This window comes from Chlorocebus sabaeus, chromosome 5, assembly GCF_047675955.1.
Source record: "Chlorocebus sabaeus isolate Y175 chromosome 5, mChlSab1.0.hap1, whole genome shotgun sequence".
Lineage (NCBI taxonomy): Eukaryota > Metazoa > Chordata > Mammalia > Primates > Cercopithecidae > Chlorocebus > Chlorocebus sabaeus.
This window is the reverse complement of record NC_132908.1, coordinates 2,515,119-2,534,278: the sequence shown is the minus strand read 5'-3', so window position 1 is coordinate 2,534,278 and position 19,160 is coordinate 2,515,119. Positions and strand designations below refer to the sequence as shown.

General features: G+C 59.2%; 3 protein-coding genes across 5 annotated transcripts; 1 reads left to right on the top strand and 2 right to left on the bottom strand.

The window, feature by feature from the left end:
* Positions 1 to 1,405: 1,405 nt before the first annotated feature.
* CEMP1 (cementum protein 1) lies at positions 1,406 to 2,596 on the top strand. Its single transcript, XM_007991284.3, is given in 7 exon segments — positions 1,406 to 1,436; positions 1,673 to 1,731; positions 1,853 to 1,964; positions 1,967 to 2,066; positions 2,068 to 2,183; positions 2,186 to 2,525; positions 2,527 to 2,596. Coding segments are annotated over 7 exon segments (828 nt in total).
* Positions 1,517 to 12,555, bottom strand: AMDHD2 (amidohydrolase domain containing 2). Of its 3 annotated transcripts, none has more exons than XM_037989963.2 (11): positions 12,364 to 12,555; positions 12,094 to 12,230; positions 11,876 to 12,015; positions 5,294 to 5,348; positions 4,924 to 5,136; positions 4,761 to 4,849; positions 4,529 to 4,673; positions 4,350 to 4,457; positions 4,192 to 4,260; positions 3,818 to 3,922; positions 1,517 to 3,450 (listed from the first exon to the last, which is right to left on the bottom strand). In XM_037989963.2, exons 1-11 carry the CDS (start codon positions 12,444 to 12,446, stop codon positions 3,362 to 3,364), a joined length of 1,233 nt encoding a protein of 410 aa, XP_037845891.1. In that variant the 5' UTR covers positions 12,447 to 12,555; the 3' UTR covers positions 1,517 to 3,361. The 3 variants fall into 3 exon arrangements, with proteins under 3 accessions (XP_037845891.1, XP_037845892.1, XP_072871156.1); XM_037989964.2 differs by having other exon boundaries at positions 3,818 to 3,919; positions 12,364 to 12,554; XM_073015055.1 differs by lacking the exon at positions 4,192 to 4,260 and having other exon boundaries at positions 3,818 to 3,919.
* A 128-nt stretch (positions 12,556 to 12,683) lies between these two features.
* On the bottom strand, positions 12,684 to 18,834 carry ATP6V0C (ATPase H+ transporting V0 subunit c). Its single transcript, XM_007982820.3, has 3 exons — positions 18,595 to 18,834; positions 13,515 to 13,698; positions 12,684 to 13,360 (listed from the first exon to the last, which is right to left on the bottom strand). Exons 1-3 carry the CDS (start codon positions 18,671 to 18,673, stop codon positions 13,156 to 13,158), a joined length of 468 nt encoding a protein of 155 aa, XP_007981011.1. The 5' UTR covers positions 18,674 to 18,834; the 3' UTR covers positions 12,684 to 13,155.
* Between the last annotated feature and the right edge of the window lie 326 nt (positions 18,835 to 19,160).

Sequence of the window (19,160 nt, the reverse complement as noted above, 5' to 3'; positions counted from 1 at the left end):
CGCTTCTGGTGCCCACGTCCCCTGCTGTGCCCACCCTGGGTTCCTGGCCTGAGCTCAAAACCAACTCCGAGCTAGGGAAGCTCCGAGCCGGGGTGCTTCTAGAGTGCCCAGATCACTCCTCCCCTTCACTTCCCAAGACAGTGAGGGCGCGGCGAGAGGCGAGGTGCGAAGGTGCGGGACGATAAGTCAAGCTGGGTCATAGTGGAATCCACCTGTGCGTGATAGGTAACAGAAGGGCGAGGTAAGGCGCGGTGGGGTCCGCAGGGATGTGAGGGACGCGACAGGGAGGACTGGGACGAAACGAGACTAGGTCCGCAGGAGTATAAAGGGAGTAGCGCAGAGGGTTGGGGCAAGAAGGGGTCTACAAGGAGTCCGCAGTGGTGCAGTGGCTCGGCCGGGAGCATTGGGGTGACGCGGCGCTCCGCGGGGGTGGCAGGGAGCGTCGTGGAGAGACGGGATCCGCAGGGGTGTGAGGGCGCGGCAGGGAGCGTAGTGGGGTGTTCAAGGTTGTGGGTGTTGTGGCGAGGAGGGTTGGCGCGAGGCGGGGCCCGCAGAGGTGTGGGGGGCGTGGCGGGGAGCGCTGGGGCGAGACGGGGTCCGCGGGGGTTTGGGTGACACGGTGGGAAGGGTTGGGGCGAGAAGGGACCCGCAGAGGTGTGAGGGGCGTGGATAGGCGGCGTTAGTCCCCCAGCTCCCCGCGCTTGCAGGGGACCGCGCAGCCTGGAGCTCTGTGACCAGGGCCGCGCGGGTTAACTGGAGAGGACGACGTGCGCCCCTATTGCTCAGCCCGCGGCGCGTGCCTATCCTGCGGCGATCCCAATTGGCCCGACAGAGGTCCGCCCACAGAATCCCCTCCCACAGTAGGCGTGGCCCCGCGTACCGCATCGCTCCCAGAGTGGCGCGTCAGCGCGGTCTCAGAGACTGGGCTGCGGGGCGGGGCCAGATCGGTCGAGATCGTCCCTGCTGATGACCGTCTCCCGTGCCCACGCCCCAAACGCTGTCTCTGGCCTGGGTGTGCTCGGAGCCCACGAGGTGCGGAGGCTCGGACGGCGAAAGGAACCTGGCTGAGATCTGGGTCTTGAACCCGCGGGCTTGGCCCAGCATCCCAGCAGCGTGCGCCCACAGATGACTCCTGGCGGGGCGCGGTCTGCGCGATCGCAGGCGTCGGGTCTCATCTCCCGTTCACACACGGGACCAAACGGGCCACCCCCACCAGGTGGCTGAGAGGATGCACCTCCAACTCCATCCCTCCCCACATGCCCAACCCCCCAACCCATGAGTCAAGCAGATACCTGGGCTTCCCCCTTCAGCGGACGCCCATACCGCGGGCAGGCCTGCCCCTCACGCCGCAGTCAGGTCGCCCTGCATCCTTCTTCGTAAAACCCATAGCTGTAGAGGGAGCGGAATGGTGGGGCAGGGCTGGAAGTCCAGCGGGAGTGAGTAGTGGGGAATGATGGTGGCCAAGGTCACACAAGGCAGTGAATTCACTTCATATCACAGAACGGCTCACGTAAGATAGTTACTTTTGTTATGTATTTTACCACAATTTTTAAAAAGGAAACCAAAACCCACCAAGAGTGCTTCCACCACACCTCAACTAAAATCCTCCTGCAGCAGCCCCCCAGCCCAGGTCACTCTCACCCTGACCCCGGGCCCCTCTCCCACCACCCAGGGCTAGCCCTGTGGACCAACCATCTCCGCCAGTCCCTCCCCAACCCTCCACCCAGGGAGGTGGGCGCTGGTCAGTGAATGGGGCAGGCCAGGCCCAAAGGCTGGCCCAGGGCTCACCAGCTGTGGGACTGGGTGCCCCGTCTGAGGTGGGGATGACCAACAGGCCAGCTCTGGGTTTTAGCTGAGGACGGGCACATCAAGCACTGACAGCCAGCAAGCTGGGCACAGGAGCTGTTCAGCCTCTAACACATCGGCTGAGAACCTCACCTGCCTCTCCCCGCCTGTGAGCCCCGGAAGACAGCTCCTCTCCCAGGTCCAGCACAGGCAGGCGCTGGGCAGCCACTTCGTGAGGGGTGCGTGGGTGTCAGGGAAGAGGTGGGTATCCCTGCACCCCACCTCTCAGGAGGTCAGGATCCACATCCGTCGCCTGCTTTCCTGGGCTGCCCCTGGGGCTTGTGGGCTGAGATCAACCCCTTGTGCCTTGCCCCAGGCCCTCCCTCAGGCAAGGCCCTGCCTGGCAGGTGGTTCTTCCCTGGCTGTTCCCTTCCAACAGGCGGGGCCCCGATCATCCTATTGCTTTGGACCTGGAGACATTTCCTTAACTGGGCTTTGCAGCAGAGGGAAGAGAACAGTGGCAGAGCCAGGCACATACCTCCTGTACCCAGGACAGCACCCGTAAGCAAGGGGGAAGGGGGTCACCCACCCCAGAACCCAAATGGAGAGAAAGTCAAGACAACCACCCCTGACCTAGGACTGCACCAATCCCTGATGTCTGACCCCACTGTGGCTATCCTCAGAGCCAGGGGGGCTCCAGAAGCCCACCCGCCTCAAAGCTGTTCAGGGAGCCTCACGGCCTGTTTGCAACATGGGTGTGTGCCAAGGCCAAGGGGACACAGAAGATGGCAGGATGACACTAATGGGGTGAGCAGGGCACACTGGTGCCTCCCACACTGCTCTCCAGCACCAGGCAGGGTCACCACAGCTGACAAGCACCAGGCCTGGGGATGGGTGAGGAGACAGGGTTGTTGAGAAGGGGAAATGGAAAGCTGGTCATCCATAGCACTCAGGGCTGGGCGGGCCAGGGAAAAGAGGGCGGGGTCCTGGGCCCAGCCTCCCTCCTGGAGGTCAGAGTAGAGCACCTGGCACTCTGCCCTGGCCCAGAACTAGGCTGTGGGCTCCACGCTGCACACCCAACTCAGGTGCAGACAGCAAACCCCTGACTGTTCACACTCATTGTGCCCTGCCCCCTTCCTGCCCGCTCTCCGCCCCTAGCCCACGGTGACTTCACCCCCACGGTGCCAGCCACTGACTGCCCGCCCCTCCCTCCCACAGTGACATTTTCCTGGGATCTGCAGATCTCAGGTCTACCTGATGCAGACAGGCCCTGACCCCCACTGGGGCCCAAGGCCCAGGCTGAACTACAGCCCAGCCATCCCACCCCAGGCCACGAATGCCTTCCCCAAGAGGGCAACCAAGGATGGTGCCACGTGCAAGCACAAGCAAAACCCAGAGCCAAGGTGAGTCCTGCTGGGTGCACATTTATCCCTGCCACCGCCTCCAGGGCGGCAGCAAAGGCCCTGGGCATCATTCCAGCAGGGCTCCCGACTCACTCCCTGGAGACCAGCTCCCCAACCACTCAGCCCTGATGGCATCCAGCTGCGGCTGGGCGTCCTCTCAGCCGAAGTCCTTGTCACTGCCTGGCTGCCTCCGCCTGCCACACAAGCTCACCCGAGATGTAGGTGGCCTGGACGTGAAGGGAGTCATCGAGCACCACGAAGTCTGGGACAGAGCCGGGCAGTGAGTAGGGGGCAGGAGTGGGGCTGCCCACCTACTCCTCCACAACCCAACGCTGGTGGGGAAACCAAGGCACAGGGATACGACCGGTGCAGGACACCGTGACCCATCACAGATGGATAGAGGTGCTGGACAATGCTCCCTGCAACCCCTTGCCTGGCCTTGTCTGCAACACTAGAAAGCTTGGCCTGATGGCAACACGGGGCTACAACTGAGGCTGGCAGCCGGCAGCCAACCTGAGAGGAGGCAGCTAGGGAGGACCCACCCTTCCTGACCCTGTCCAGGCCACCTCAGGACAACAGAGACTACAGGCAAGGCCAGGCTGCCCAGTAACCCTGCGATGCGCCCTCACCTGCGTCAGCACCAAAGTCCAGGGTCCCCTTACTCTTCTCCAGCCCCAGCAACTGGGCGGGGTGCAGGGATGCAGCCTCCAGGGCCGACTCCACGCTGCAGCCTGCTTGAGGGACACACCTGGGTGATGGTCCCCAAGCCCACATGGCTTTGTCAACAGCCCTCCACCACCCCAGCACTCTGTCTCAGGAACTCTGCAGCAGGCTAACAAGGATCCCGCTGGTCTGCCTGTCACCCTGGGCCCGAGTCACCAAGTACACACTGCCCAGGAGCTCCTGTGGGCAGGGCCTGGGCTACACTCCGGGCACCCAGTCCAGCCCTTGGAGACCCGCCAGTCACAGACCACCTAAACCCGCACCCGTGCTGCTCACTGACCTGTGGCCTGCAGGAAGTGCCGGACACAGACGTCCATTGGGGCTATGCTGCCGCTCAGCGTCTTGGTGCCTTGAGAGCAGAGAGGGCAGGCTCTGGGGGGTCGTGGGCCACCTGGCATGCGGGCTGGGACCTGGGACCCAGTGGGTCAGGGCGCTCACCTGCCACATAGGCCGTCAGACCGTCCACTTCCACTTCCTGCTGTCCCAGTGTGTGCCGGCCGTTGCCCAGGCCCAAGGCAGGGATGGCATCAGTGACCAGCACCAGCCCTAAGGGAGAAGAGGCTCAGAACCTGCTGGCCCAGTCATCCTGCCTGCCCCGCCCACCTGACGGAGCTTACCCTGGGGGTGGGCGCGGTGGGCGATCCGCAGGGCGGCAGGGTTGGTGTGCGTGCCATCCGCAATCATTCCGTAGAAGATGCAGCGGCCTGCGGGCAGCCGGTCACTGGTCAGGAGCCCCACGATGCCTGGGTCGCGGTGGTGGAACTGGGCAGGGTCGTGGGAAGGGATGGCTGAGCGACAGCAGGGGCTGCTGGGACCCCAGCCCCGCCCCCAGGGCCCCACAGCACTCACAGGCAGCATGGCGTTGAAGAGGTGGGTGATGAAGGTGGCTCCGCTCCACACAGCATCCTCTGCCGCCCGCAGGTCAGCCACTGAGTGCCCTGCGGGACCTGGATTCAGACTTTGCACCTGGCCCAGGTCCCCCAGGCAGGCCCGCCCTGAGCCAGCCCCTCACCTAGGGACACGCAGATGCCACGGGTCGTCAGCTCGCGGATCACCTCGTGGCTATGGCCCAGCTCCGGGGCCAGCGTCACGATGCGGACATTGTCCAGGGGCCCGTAGGTGGCCAACAAGTCCTGGAAGGCATTGGCCTCGAAGGAGCGGAGGTGGGCCTCAGGGTGCGCGCCCCGCTTCTCCCGGCTGATGAAGGGACCCTCCAGGTGCAGCCCTGGGAGGAGGGAGCAAGTGGCTCCAGCAGGTCCCTGTCCCACCCAGCCCTTATCATCTGCCCTCCCCACCAGCTGGGCATCTGGAGGGGTTGGGGCTGCCAAGAGGTCCCACAGGAGCCTCCCAGGGTGGGGGCAGGGAGGGGGTCAGCCACTCACCGAGGACCCCTGCCCCATGGGGACCACCACTCTTCACAGGGATCTGAGGAACAACCTGGGGGGAACCAGCTGTTAAAGCCCTGTCCCCCATGGCCCATTCCCAGAGGCCACAGCCTAGCCAAGGCCAGAGATCTCAGGTCAGAGTTCAGAGCCCAGCACCCAGCCCAGCCCCAGCCACCTGTCCCCTCACAGGGGTCAGGGAAAGCACAGCTGGCAGAACTGAAGGACCCATGGCAGGAGCAGGAAGAAACGACAGGCGTGTAGGATGCCAGCGGTCCCTGGGCCATGTGGGCAGGCTTGTGGGCACTGAGGGTGGCCCCGGGCACAGCAGCCCAGGGAGCACAGCTGGGAGGCAGGAGGCGGGAGCAGCAGGGACCCTGGGGCAGAGCTCAGTGTGGGCATGGCCAGGGCTCAGCACTCTATGTGGCCAACACCGTGGCCGGAGCTGGACACCATCAGGAAGACCGAGAGTATCAGGGAAAGAGGGGACACAGGCTCACACCATACATCTCAGAGGCTGACAGGCGGGCAGGCAGTCCAGCACACACTCCCTCTCTCCAACACAGGCATGGGCCCGGGGAGCTTCCCAGAGAGAAGAGCTTCAGGTGAAGATGGTAGCTGGACTTTACCCTCCCCTGAACTCCCCACCCCGCACAACAGTAAGACTTTTCTTTTTTTTGGGAATGGAATTTCGCTCTTGTCGCCCAGGCTGGAGTGCAATGGCATGATCTCAGCTCACTGCAACCTCTGAATCCTGAGTTCAAGCGATTCTCCTGCCTCAGCCTCCCAAGTAGCTGGGATTACAGGTGTGCACCACCATGCTTGGCTAATTTTATATATATATATATATATATTTTTTTTTTTTTTTTTGAGACAGAGTCTCGCTCTGTTGCCCAGGCTGGAGTGCAGTGGCCGGATCTCAGCTCACTGCAAGCTCCGCCTCCCAGGTCTACGCCATTCTCCTGCCTCAGCCTCCCAAGTAGCTGGGACTACAGGCACCCGCCACCTCGCCCGGCTAGTTTTTTGTATTTTTTTGGTAGAGACGGGGTTTCACTGTGTTAGCCAGGCTGGTCTCGATCTCCTGACCTCGTGATCCGCCCGTCTCGGCCTCCCAAAGTGCTGGGATTATAGGCATGAGCCACCGCGCCCGGCCTAATTTTATATTTTTAGTAGAGATGGGGTTTCACCATGTTGGCCAGGCCAGTCTCAAACTCCTGACCGAGCACCCACCTTGAACTCCCAAAGTGATGGGATTACAGGCATGAGCCACTGCACCCGGCCAACAGTAAGACTTTTAAGAGCCTTAAACCTGAGGGTGGAGGGAGGGGTGCAGAGGATGGGAGGAAGACAGCCAGACTTTGGGGGCTTGGCAAGAGGACAGTGGGCAGGTCTGGGGGGGTGCACGCAGTGGGGGAAGTGACCCCCACAGGCTCAGGATGGTGCCTTGAGAAGTGGGGTGATGTGGGGACCAACAGAAGAGTACCTGCCCTGAGTGTGCTGGCCGGGTCCCCGGGGAAGTAGAGTAGATGGGCAAGGGTCGGTGTGGGCATAGCGAGAACTCGGGAAATGTGTGTTCTTGAGGCGCTCGGCAGGGTGCCAGCCAGGCCCAGCCCCTCTGAGCACTGCAACACTCCTTTCAGGGAACCCAGTCAGTTCAAGAGAAAGGACCCAGGGACCCCAACCTACGAGTGCCTCCACAAAGCCCCTCCCGCAGGCTGGGTGCCCCCAGCCAGCCTGCTGACACCTGTTCTGAAAGAGAGCACACCACCAAGCTCAGCAGGCCCCGGGCAAGCCTCGAAAAGGAGCCTGAACACAAGAGGACAGGGCCAGGCCAGGAAGCAGAGACCACGAGGAGAGATGGACAGGGAAAAGGGCCATCAAGGACACTCTCCAGCCAATAAGAGGTCTTCTGTTCCTAAAACAAGAATAGGATGGTAGAAAAAGGAACATTGGGCTGGGCACAGTGGCTCATACCTGTAATCCCAGCACTTTGGGAGGCCAAGGTGAACGGATCACCTGAGGTCAGGAGTTCGAGACCAGCCTTGCCAACATGGAGAAACCCCGTCTCTACTAAAAATACAAAAATTGGCCTGGCGCAGTAGCTCACGCCTATAATCCCAGCACTTTGGAAGGCCGAGGTGGGCACATCACTAGGTCAGGAGATCAAGGCCATCCTGGCTAATATGGTAAAACTTCATCTCTACTAAAAACACAAAAAATTAGCCAGGTGTGGTGGCGGGTGCCTGTAGTCCCAGCTACTCGGGAGGCTGAGGCAGGAGAATGGCTTGAACCCAGGAGGCAGACGTTGCAGTGAGCCGAGATCACACCACTGCACTCCAGCCTGGGCAACAGAGTGAGACTCCATCTCAAAAAAATAAAAATAAAAATAAAAAAATAAATTAACCAGGCATAGTGGCACATGCCTGAAGTCCCAGCTACTCAGGAGGCTGAGGTAGGAGAATTGCTTGAACCCAGGAGGCAGAGGTTGCAATAAGTCAAGACCGTGCCATTGCACTCTGGCCCGGGCAACAAGAGCAAAACTCCATCTCGGGGCGGGGGGAAAGAAAAGGAACATTTGGCTGGCCACAGTGGCTCACACCTGTAATCCCAGTACCACTTTGGGAGGCCAAGGCGGTTGGATCACGTGAGGTCAGGAGCTTGAGACAAGCCTTGCCAACATGCAGAAATCCCATTTCTACTAAAAATACAAAAATTAGCCGGGCGTGGTTGCAGGTGCTTGTAATCCCAGCTATTTGGGAGGCTGAGGCAGGAGAATCACTTAAACTCAGGAAGCGGAGGTTGCAGTGAGCAGAGATCGCCCCACTGCACTCCAGCCTGGGTGACAGAGGGAGACTCCATCTTGAAAAATAAATAAATGGCCAGAGAGGGGAGTGAAACAATCAGCAGGAAGCCTGGAATTGAGTTAGAGCTAAGAAACGAAACAAAAATCACTCACGGCAAAGCAAGCAGAGATGGTAGCTGAGAAGATGTCACCGGGCCACACATCCCTTCACACCACGCTGATGACTGACCTATGCGGCTATTCTCATCACAATTATGGGCAACTACTGGGAAGGATGAGGGGCAAGAAACGGGCTGAGAGGACTCACGGAGCCACAAGCACGCTGATGTTCAGCTCTCCTGGTGGAAGGCAGTGGATTCTGCCCTGAGCTGAAAGACTGAGGAGCAGCCAGCAGTTTTTAGAGCTATGGGGACAAATTCCAAGAGTCCACTGTGTTGAAAGTGATTGTCCCTAGGGTGGAAGCTGGCTGGGGTAAAGGGCCACTGTTTTTCCTCACAACCCCTGTGGATACACAGGCTCACTAAAGATTAAAACAGGAAAAAACAACAACAAAAGGCAATGGCTGAGTTTTTCTAGAACGGAGTTTTAGAAGGGAGCAAGAGAGTGCTACATAGAGAGAACACAGTCAAAGATCAACCGAGGGGAGTGGAGTGAGGCACACTCCAGGCAGATAAGCAGCTGGAAAGGTCAAAGTGCAGAGAGCGTGCGGGGCCAGAGGCAGGGGCCTGGCTGCCCCCTGGAGGTGCCTCACCTTGGCTCAGCAGGTAACAGACTTGAAACAGAGAACAAAGTGATCTGACCTGTCTCCAGGTACCATAGCAAAGGGCAGGCGGAAACCACCCGGAAGAGAAGGCAGTCTCAATGGACCAGAACAGGACAACAAAAGACCGAGGAAACTTCTGGCAAGGTGACCATCCAATTCCACCCAGGGTGAATGGCTCCTGGAGGAGGTGGCATGCATGGCGGAGGGCAGACACAAGTGAAGGGGCCTCCAGTTTCTAAGACGATTCAGGAAGGAGGCCTCCCAATTCCCTCTCTCAATAGTTGGCTCTCTGCTTTCATCCTGTGTGCACGCCAAGGGTAAGATACCTGCACACTTTGGGAGACCGAGGCGGGTGGATCACAAGGTCAGGAGTTTAAGACCCACCTGGCCAAGATGGTGAAACCCCATCTCTACTAAAAATACAAAAAATTAGCCAGGTGCAGTGGCAGGTGCCTGTAATCCCAGCTACTCGGGAGACTGAGGCAGGAGAACCGCTTGAACTCAGAGGGCGGAGGTTGCAGTGAGCCAAGATCACGCCACTGCACTCCAGCCTGGGCGACAAAGTTAGACTCCGTCTCAAAAAAAAAAAAAAAAAAAAAAAAGACACCTGCACTGCAGTGGGTGCTGGGAAAGAAAACTAAGTCCTACTTGTCAGAGACTCTTCCTCAAGAAGAAGAGCCGTAGTTCCTGCCACGTCTGTGCTGGCCAGAGATGCGCGGGCAGTCGGGGGCACAGTGGGGACAGGCAGGCAAGGTTTAGCAGAGGCGGCCTGGGGAGCAAGCCAAGGTCTTCTAGGCCAAGAGTTTGGGGATGGGAGTGGGGAATGTGCCTGAGGACAGAGAAGAGGCTGGACAGGTAGGAAAGGAATGCTGCAGGTGGGGGCAGGGCAGAAGTGATGTGCTGAATCCTGAATCTTGGACAGGTCGCTCTAGCAGGCCCCAGAGCCCCAGAGAACAGCTGTGAGAACCAGGTGCCAGTTTTTGACATTTGACTCTGTGTGGGGAGGGCTGTGGGAAATTTCCAAAAAGACATCCACGGTTGATACTGAGTGGTTAACACTCAGCATCTCACGCACAATGCTGAGCACCCATGATATGCATGCTGCCATCATCCGCACTTTAGGTTTGAGGAAATGGAGGCTCAGAAAGGCAGTAGGCTGTCCTGAGTCTTCCAGCTGACACATGACATCAGGAGGCCAACGCCAAATCCAGAAAGCCTGTGCCCAGAACCCACACACCACCCCCATTGTTCCCAGCTCTGGCTCTGCCCACACACCAAGAAAGGGACCCCTCGGGCATAACCCAAGCGGTGATCCTGCAATGAATTCTGTGCTGGAGGGGAAAATTGACTGGGGCTCTGGACAGAACTAGAACACAGACGGCTCAATTAAAGTACTGTTAACAGTGTTCATTTCCTAGACTCACTAACTCTTGTGGCTATGTAAGAAAATAGTCATTATCTTAAGAAATAGTTTAGTACTGGCTGGGTGCGGTGGCTCACACCTGTAATCCTAGCACTTTGGGAGGCTGAAATGGGCAGATCATGAGGTCAGGATTTCAAGACCAGCCTGGCCAGCATGGTGAAACCCCATCTCTACTAAAAATACAAAAATTAGCCAGGCATGGTGGTGTGTGCCTGTAGTCCCTGCTACTTGGGAGGCTGAGGGAGGAGAATCGCTGGGAGGCAATTTGCAAGGAGCTGAGATCACGCCACTGCACTCCAGTCTGGTCAACAGAGCAAGACTATCTCAAAAACAAAAACAAAAAACAAACAAACAAAAAACAGTTAAGTACTAAGAAATAAACAGGCATGATGGGCCAGGAACAGTGGCTCTCACCTATAATCCAGCACTGTAGGAGGCCAAGGCAGGAGATCTCCTGAGTCTAGGAGTTTGAGACCAGCCTGGTTAACATAATGAGATCCCTGTCTCTACAAAAAACTTTTTTTTTTTCCAGATGGGGTTTCACCGTGTTAGCCAGGATGGTCTTGATCTCCTGACCTTGTGATCCGCCCAACTCGACCTCCCAAAGTGCTGGGATTACAGGCGTGAGCCACCATGCCCAGCCCAAAAAACTTCTTAAATTAGTCAGGTGTAGTGGCACAAGCCCTTAGTGCCAGCTACTCTGGGGGACTAAGACAGAAGGATCTCTTAAGCCCAGGAGTTCAGAACCAGCTTGGGCAACACAGTGAGACTCTATCTCTACAAAAAACGTTAAAATTGGCTGGGCATGGTAGCACACACCTATAGTCCTACCTACTCAAGAGGCTGAAGCAAGAGCATCTCTTGAGCAGAAGAGGTTGAGGCTGCAAAGGGCTACGACCACGCCACTTTACTCCAGCCTGGGCCACAGAGAGACACCCCGTCTCTTAAAAATAACAAAAACTAAACAAACCAAAAAACAACAGGCATGTTGGATACAACCTACTCTCAAATAGTTCAGTATAAAACAATATAGGTACAGCCTTGAATAGTAACACACAGCAAAGAGTTAATCCTGGAGAACCTAAGTAAAAATTAAAATAAAGAAAGACCAAAAACCACCAAATTTTTTCCAGACAGGAAGGAAAGTGGAAGCGTGGGGCAAGCAGTACAGGGGAGTGTCTTCTGGAAGGCGTGTTCCACCGAGTCACACATCAGACAGGTTAGGGAGGAAGAGCCTGACCAGGGACTATCGCTGTGCCAATCACAGTCCCCCGCGACCTTGGTTAAGGGGGTGGTTTCTGAAGCCTGGAGGCAGCCAGGGTGCAGTGCAGAGGGTGGGGCTGGCCTATGGCTCAGAGGGTGCTGAGCCAGCAGTGTGGAGACAGCTGCGGAGGACAGAGGGTCTAGGGAGGCCAGGCAGAGCGACAACTGATAAAGCAGCACAGAGGCGGGACCCTGGCCCAAGTCGGGTCAGCAAGGGGGGCCAGACTCAGTACCATGGAGCACGTGCTGGGGGTGGGGCGTGAGTTTGAAAATGAGGGCGCTGGCTGCTCCCGGAGCCCCCTTCGCCTCAGCCAAGAAGCCTCACCTCACCTTGTGATAAACCTCCGGTGGGGAAGTGACCAGGGTGGGGCAGAAGGAGGTGACGCCGTGCGACAGGATCCTCCGGGCCACCAGGGCAACCCCCGAACCTACGTCCTCCGTGGCTTGGGAGAAGTCAACACCAAATCCACCTGCGGCCACAGAAAAGGAGGTGTCGCATGGAGCTCAGACCTCTTCCCCTGGGTACCCCTGCCGGCCCCGAGCCGCACCGTTAATCTGCACGTCGATGAAACCGGGCGCCAAGATGCGGCCCCCGCAGTCCCGCCGCTCGTCGGCCACGCGCCGCTCCTCAAAGAACAGCTTCTCCGGGTCCAGGATGCGGCCTCCGCGCACCCACAGATCCTCCCTGCGGACGGAGCGGGAGGGTGCTCGCATCGCGGGCCTGACCTCGGTCCCGTCCCCTGCACCCCGCCCGTCCCCGTCCCCGCACCCTTCACCCTGCCCGGTCCCCGGCCCCACAGACCCCAGCCCGCGCCCACCTGAGCAGCTTCCCTCCGCGCAGAATCCGGCAGTTAGTGAACTGGAGCACCCGAGCTTCCGCCGCGCCCTGCCCGCCGCGCATCGTGAGCCCTGTCGGGAGCGAGCGGCGCCCGAGCCCCGCAGCGGCCAAATCCCGCGCCCGGTGACTAACCCCGGTTCAGAGCGCGGCCGCGCCCACGTGACCCTCAGCTGACTGAAGCGGCGCGCCACGTGACCGCCGCACCCACGTGATTGGGCCGTCCCACGTGACCGGCGGCGCCCGGCGCCGGCCCGCCTACCCCCGCCCACGCGCCCAACAAGCTGAGCAGACACAGGCGCGTCACATCCAAAAACTTTATTGGACACAGCTCCGCGCAGGGCCACAGCCCGGCGGTGAGGGCGGCTCCATCCAGGAAGTCTCAGCAACAGGAACCCACAAGGCGACACTCTAGCTAAGGTTATAGATAGCTGGGAGACGAGGGCCGCTCCGCAGACGCGGGAACAGGCCAGATCTTTATAAATAAACATCCAGTAAAGAGAAATGACAACTCTAAATCATCCGCATACACAGAGCACTCTAGGGGGTGGGGCGCCAGGGGCCTGGAGGGGCGATGAGTGGGCCCAGATGTCCACGGCATGGGGCAGGTGGGGGCAAGGCCAGGAAAACAGACGATGGGCACTAGGACGCTGCGCATGTACAAGACCAACTACTAGGGGCGGCGGCCCGGTGCGTATGTGTCAGGCTGTTCGTTCTGGAATGAGGAGGGGTGGTCTTTACATAATATTCTGTGGCTGGTGGGCTCAGAGAGGGTCTACTTTGTGGAGAGGATGAGGGCGACGATGAGACCGTAGAGGCCGAGCACCTCAGCGAAGATGAGAATCAGGATCATGCCCACGAATAGTCGGGGCTGCTGGGCAGTGCCCCGCACGCCAGCATCCCCCACGATGCCGATGGCAAAGCCGGCTGCCAGGCCGCTCAGGCCCACGCTCAGGCCGGCGCCCAGCTGGAGGAAGCTCCTGGGGGCAAGAAGAAAGGACTGACATCAGCAGCCTGCTGACCGGGGGGAGACAGAGGGAGAAAGAGGTCCGGGTCATCACCCACGGGGAAACCGCTCCCCTCCCTGCGGCCCTGCAGCCCTCCAGCCCTATGGGGCCTGACCCCAGCGCTCACCTGTAGAGGCTGATGTCGTCATTCAGGGAGTTGGCGATGAGGACTGCCACCACCAGGCCGTAGATGGCGATGATGCCAGCCATGACCACTGGGATGATGGACTTCATGATCAGCTCTGGCCGCATGACAGACATGGCCGCAATGCCGGTGCCGCTCTTGGCTGTGCCATAGGCAGCGCCCAGGGCTGTGGGAGGAAGGTGGGGTGAGCCCACAGCAGTACGCAGGCCAGCTGGGGCTAGGACCCCAAGGTGTAGCTTTGGCACAGCTGTAAGGGCCACCCCCAAGTTATCACATGCAGAGGGGGAGCTCAAGCAGGCACCCAGCCCAGGGCAAGAGGACCCAGGAGGAAGAGTCACAGGCAGGCAAAAGGAACCCAGGATGGCCACTCCTTCCTTCCTCTACATGAGGCCCCCACCCTCAGAGTCCAGCTCTTCCTCCAGCAGCAGCCCTTGTGCCAGCGTTGCCCATCTGGGGCTCCTGGCTCTGCGGTGAAACCACCTGTCACCCCAGGGGCCTCACTGCAGCCTCAGCAGCCCACATGTGGGGTCAGGATCAGTTGACCCTTAGGGCTACTGCCCAGGATAACACGCTGAAAAGTCACCAAAGGTCTTGGGGATGGCAAAGCCACTGCTGCAGGGTGTGACCTGAGGGTCAGAAGCAGGTGACCTGGCCACTCTTGTCACCCAGGCCAGAGCTCCCTTGACTCACTGCCCAGCCTAAGCTCCCCAATGCTCCCAGCCCCAAATATTCCCGCAGGAGGGTCAATCGTTCTCCCAGAAAGGGCAGCTCTGAGCACCCTCAGTCACACAGCAGGCCTGGACCCTCGACAGATTGGAGAATCTTCTCTAAATAACCAGACAGGAGACAGGGTGAGCCAAGAAGAGGATGGGGGCAGAGACAACTACGGGAATCATCACCAGTCTAACCACGAGGCCTCAGCTGACCTCCCACAGGGGTCTCCCCTGCACACGGGGGGCTCTCAGCACACAGGAGCCTGGCCAAAGGGCCCGAGTCTCCCACCGCAACAGTGCTGGTGGGTCGGGCTCCAGGGTGGCGCCTGTCTCCTCCAGAGCTGTCCCTCCTTCCTCTCCCAAAAGAATGTTGCCTTTCTTTTCAGTTCCCCTCTCCTGGGCCCTTTTCTCAAAGTGGAGAATTCTGTGGACACAGCAGAGTCACGGGGGCTCATTTGTCTTTCTGACTTCTACCAGCTGCCCTCCAGGGCCACCACAGGGGCCTACTGAGCTGCTTGAGTGGACTGCACTGGCAACTCCCTGCCCCCTCTCTGCCCACGACACTCATGCCATGGTCATTTAGGGGAGATCAATAACCAGCCTGACTTGACCAGGAGCAGTGGTTCACACCTGTAATCCCAGCACTTTAGGAGGCCAAGGTGAGCAGATCACCTGAGGTCAGGAGTTCAAGATTTGCCTGGGTAACATGGTGAAACCCCGTCTCTACTAAAAATACAAAAATTAGCCAGAGGAGTAGAGCACACCTGTCATCCCAGTTACTCGGGAGACTGAGGGAGGAGAATCACTTGAATCTGGGAGTGGAGGTTGCAGTGAGCCAAGATCACACCACTGCCCTCCAGCCTGGGCGCAGACTCCGTCTCAAACAAGACTGAATCTCTTACACACACACACACACACACAACACAACAACAACAACAACAAAAAACCAACAACAGCCTGACCTGCAGAAGACTATATAGAACAGAAGTGGAAGGGACCAGGACTACCCCCACCAATTTTCTTCATATTTTATTGATATATTTGGGCCACAAAAGTTGCCTATTCTGTGCTCCAGCACTGAGCAGAAGTGAGGACACAGGCATGGTGACCTCCAGGCACAGAGAAACGATCCAGAAGAGTGGAAAATGGGATGCTGGGGAAGGGCTTCATAGACAAGTGTCCCAAGTTGGCGGGGAGAGAGGAGTCACAGGAAAACAAGGCAGTAATACAGGGGCTCTGGACAGCAACCATGGAGACACCAAGACGATGGTGCTGGGTATCCAGGGAGTGACTGGCGAGAGGGAGGAGGCTGGGACCTGGGCCAGGGAGCCACACTGCCTCCTCCATGCCACCTTGGAGGTGCCCAGACATGCCACGCCAACACCCAGTGCACCTGAAGACTGGGGCCCAGGGCCTGTCCCAACGCCTGACCTCAACTCCTGGTTACAGTGCATTTTTTCCCTGGCGAGCATACAGACCAATTACAGTGCATTTTAGGGGCTCCCGCTGCAGGCCCAGGACCACATCCGACTGCATCATGTATGCACAAGACACTAGAGCACAGCGGACATGTGGGCAGGAGACTGAATAAAGGGAACTCAGCAAGCCAGGTAGTGGACCCTGTGAGGCCAGTGTCCACCAGAGGCAGGAAGCAAGCCAGACCCTTCCCTACAGAGGGCAGCAGGAAGAATCATGTGGCTGGCAGTGGGAGGAGGCACCAAGAGGAGCACAGGGAAGAGAGAGACAGCCACCAAAAGCATTGTACCGTGAGCACCCTGGACTCCAGTCCGGAGGCCAAGCCTGACCAGACTGCAGAAGGCAGACCTGTGAGAAGCACCAGGCTCAGCGTCCACAGAAAGAATGGGGGGCTAGAAAACAGTTCCAGAAACACAAGCACAAAATCAAGGGCGCCTGCCAGCAGGGAGTAAGTCATAGGAAATACAGAAAAGGAGCAAATGGCAATTTCTTGGGGGACACAATGAAGAAAATCAACAGGACATTAGTCATGACGAAAAAAAAAAGGAAGCTGGGATGGGGGCCTGCAAGAGGCCTGTGGACCTCATTCGATTTAAGACCAATCCGTCAGTGCCAGGCAGGCCAAGGGCCACGAGCTGGGGACAGAGTTGGAGGCTGGCGTGGTGGCAACAGCAGATGCCACTGGAAGGCAGGGGGCTTGTTTAGGACAGCACAGCAGGTGAAGCCAGGTCCTGGAGAAAAGCATGTTTAGAAGGCAGAAATGAAGTCAGAAGTTGGGCCAGTCATGGTGGCTCATGTCTATAATCCCAGCACTTTGGGAGGCAGAGGGGGTGGATCATTTGAGGCAACAAGGAGCTTGAGACCAGCCTGAGCCACATGGCGAGACCCTGTCTCTAAAAAAAATTAGCTGGGCATGGTGGTCTGTGCCTGTAGTCCCAGTTATTCAGGAGGCTGAGGCAGGAGGATTGCTTGAGCCTGGGAAGTTGAGGCTGTAGTGAGCCGAGATCACACCACTGCACTGCAGCCTGGGAAACAGAGCAAGACCCTGTCTTGAGAAGGGGGGGGAAAAAAACATGTGATTGAATTGGCCAAGTGAAGTCAGATATCAGCTCCTGGAGAGCCACAGTAAGCCACGTTTATCCTGAAGAGCCAGGGATAATCAGGCTCTCCGAAGGCCTGTGTAGGTCTTGATGGAGAGGGAGGCAAGAAGGTGGGCTCAGAAAAAAGGCTCGGTGGACAAACTCAGGGCTTCAAGAGCAAGCAGCAACAGCTAGAATTTAAGTTCCACATGGGCGGGGATCCCATATTGTTCACTGCTATCCTCCAAGTACCTGGCACATAGTAAGCACTCAATCAAGATTGGTTGGATGAATGAATGACAGCCACAAGCAGTATCCCACAGGTGGCCAGGCAAAATGGAATCTCTGGGGGCAAAGAACAGAGGCGGCTCTGGGGAAAGGCTCAGAAGCCTGTTGCGAAAAGCCTTGAGTGTGTGGAAAGAGTAGGCGGTGCCTAGAAGGAAGGATAAGTCTAGACCACTTCTTCCACCACAAATGACCCCTTACTCGCACATGATGGGAAGGGCAGGGCTCACTCGCGAATGGCAGACAGGCCCAGGCAGAGGGAGGCCTCCAAAAAGCAGAGAGCCCCAAGCCCCCACCCCGCAGGTGTTTACAGTCAGCAGAGACTGTTTGGAGTTCAAACCCTCCACATACCTGCACTAGGAGCCTCCCCAGGCCACCAGGCAGGGTGGGGCAGGGCAGGGTCATCAAAGCTAAAACCAGACCTAACCACGGAGGCGGAGACCAGACCAGGACAGGCCAGTCCACGGAGGCTGAGACTGGGTCAGAACTTAACTCGTGGGACCCACATTCCTGGGCCTAGCCCTAGACCAAATGCCATTCTCCCAAGGAGACCAACTATCACTAAATTGGACGCCCAGAACCTGTCAACGCCCAATTTCAAAAGCAGGGTGCCATCAAGAACCCTAGAAGGCCCCTTCTCCAAGCCCAGGGAAGCCCCTCCCAACTTCAGGCCCCAGGGAAGGAAAAGAAGGTCATTCATTCATCCCTCCATTCATTAGGACCAGAACTAGAAGCCTCAGTCCTGAGGGCAACCACTACTCGATCCTGTAAACTCGGACATCCATGCCACCCTCTCACCCACCTCAGAGCATAGACCCTCTGCAAGCTACACAGCCCCGCCAGCGCCGACACTGTCTCCCAGCTCCCTCCACTTCCACACACTCCCACCCCTGGGTCTCCGCGGGCTCTCCGAACCAAGCCCTCAGCCCAGCTTTCCCAAACAGCACACACAGCGACACGAGTATCGGGCAACCGTAACCAGCTCCAACCGGAAGTACCTGCCTGTGGGTGAGACCCACCTGACCCCGGGGACCGGCCGCCACAAGGGCAAGGGCTGTGGACCTCCCATGGGGGACATGGGCTCCCCACCGGCCGGAAAGCTTCAGGCACCCTTCTCCGGGGCGCTCCTAGGCCCGACCCGCGCCGCCGCCCGCGCACTGGGGCCTTCGAGGTGTGATGTCACCTGCCCGCAGAATCGGCCCGTGCGCCGCCCCCCTCGCGCTCCCACCCTAGCCTCCCTCTCGCCGCTCCCGGGGCTAAGATGGCAGCGGCGCCGCCGCCCCACCCCCGCACCCTCACGACCCGGCTGGCAGGGCCGCCGGCCTGGACCCCCGGCGGCTCCTCGCAGCCCTCGGGGCGCCGACCCCCGCCCGCTGCCCCGCGAGGCCCGGACGCCCCCGACCGCTTGGCATTACGTCAGAGTGACGTCACACACCGGACCCCGGAGAGCTGCGGGCATGAGCAACGCGCGCGCCCCCGCCCCAGGGTCCCTCCCGCCGCGGCGCTCACCGCTGAAGACCATGGCGGCCGAGGCGCCCATGACGGCGAAAAACGAAGCATACTCAGGGCCGCTCTTGGACTCGGACATATCTGCAGGTGGGGAGAGGGCAAGCTCTGCGGGCCGAGGCGGTGGCGAAGGCGGGGGCGAGGACGGGCCGGGAGCTAAAGCGAGCAGGCGGGCGGCGGCGAAGGCGATCCGGCCCGTCAGCCGCTGCGCTCTAAATACCAGCACCGCAGAACAAAATGGCGGCCGCGTCCGCGTCACATGACCTGGGCCCCGCCCCTGCGGGCTGTACCACTTCGTACCGTGGGGGAGACGCGGCCGGGACGCCCGGGCGGCCCGTTGACCTCCGCCGGGCTGTGCCTCCAGCCCAGCGACCCGGTCCCGGCGCCCGGCCACGCCCCGCCTCGGCCTCCGCTGGTGTTGCCGGGCGCCGCCGGCCTTTGGATCCCCGCAGCGTTGGACCGGTCTCGCATCGGGGCGGGGCGGTTTGTACTCTTTAGCATATGGGGCGGGGCCTCTGTGTGCCCCGCCTCCTCTGCGGCTGCACGGCGTCTGCAGGTGTTCGGTTCCC

Coding starts and splice junctions, on each gene's coding strand:
- ATP6V0C (XM_007982820.3), bottom strand. CDS start 18,673: ATGTCCGAGTCCAAGAGCGGCCCTGAGTATGCTTCGTTTTTCGCCGTC. Junction 13,699..18,594: donor GGCCGCCATGGTCTTCAGCG/GTGAGCGCCGCG, acceptor TTCCTCCCACAG/CCCTGGGCGCTGCCTATGGC. Junction 13,361..13,514: donor GACGACATCAGCCTCTACAG/GTGAGCGCTGGG, acceptor TCTTGCCCCCAG/GAGCTTCCTCCAGCTGGGCG.
- AMDHD2 (XM_037989963.2), bottom strand. CDS start 12,446: ATGCGCGGCGGGCAGGGCGCGGCGGAAGCTCGGGTGCTCCAGTTCACT. Junction 4,261..4,349: donor TCTGACGGCCTATGTGGCAG/GTGAGCGCCCTG, acceptor TCTGCTCTCAAG/GCACCAAGACGCTGAGCGGC. Junction 3,923..4,191: donor GCACTTCCTGCAGGCCACAG/GTCAGTGAGCAG, acceptor GTGTCCCTCAAG/CAGGCTGCAGCGTGGAGTCG.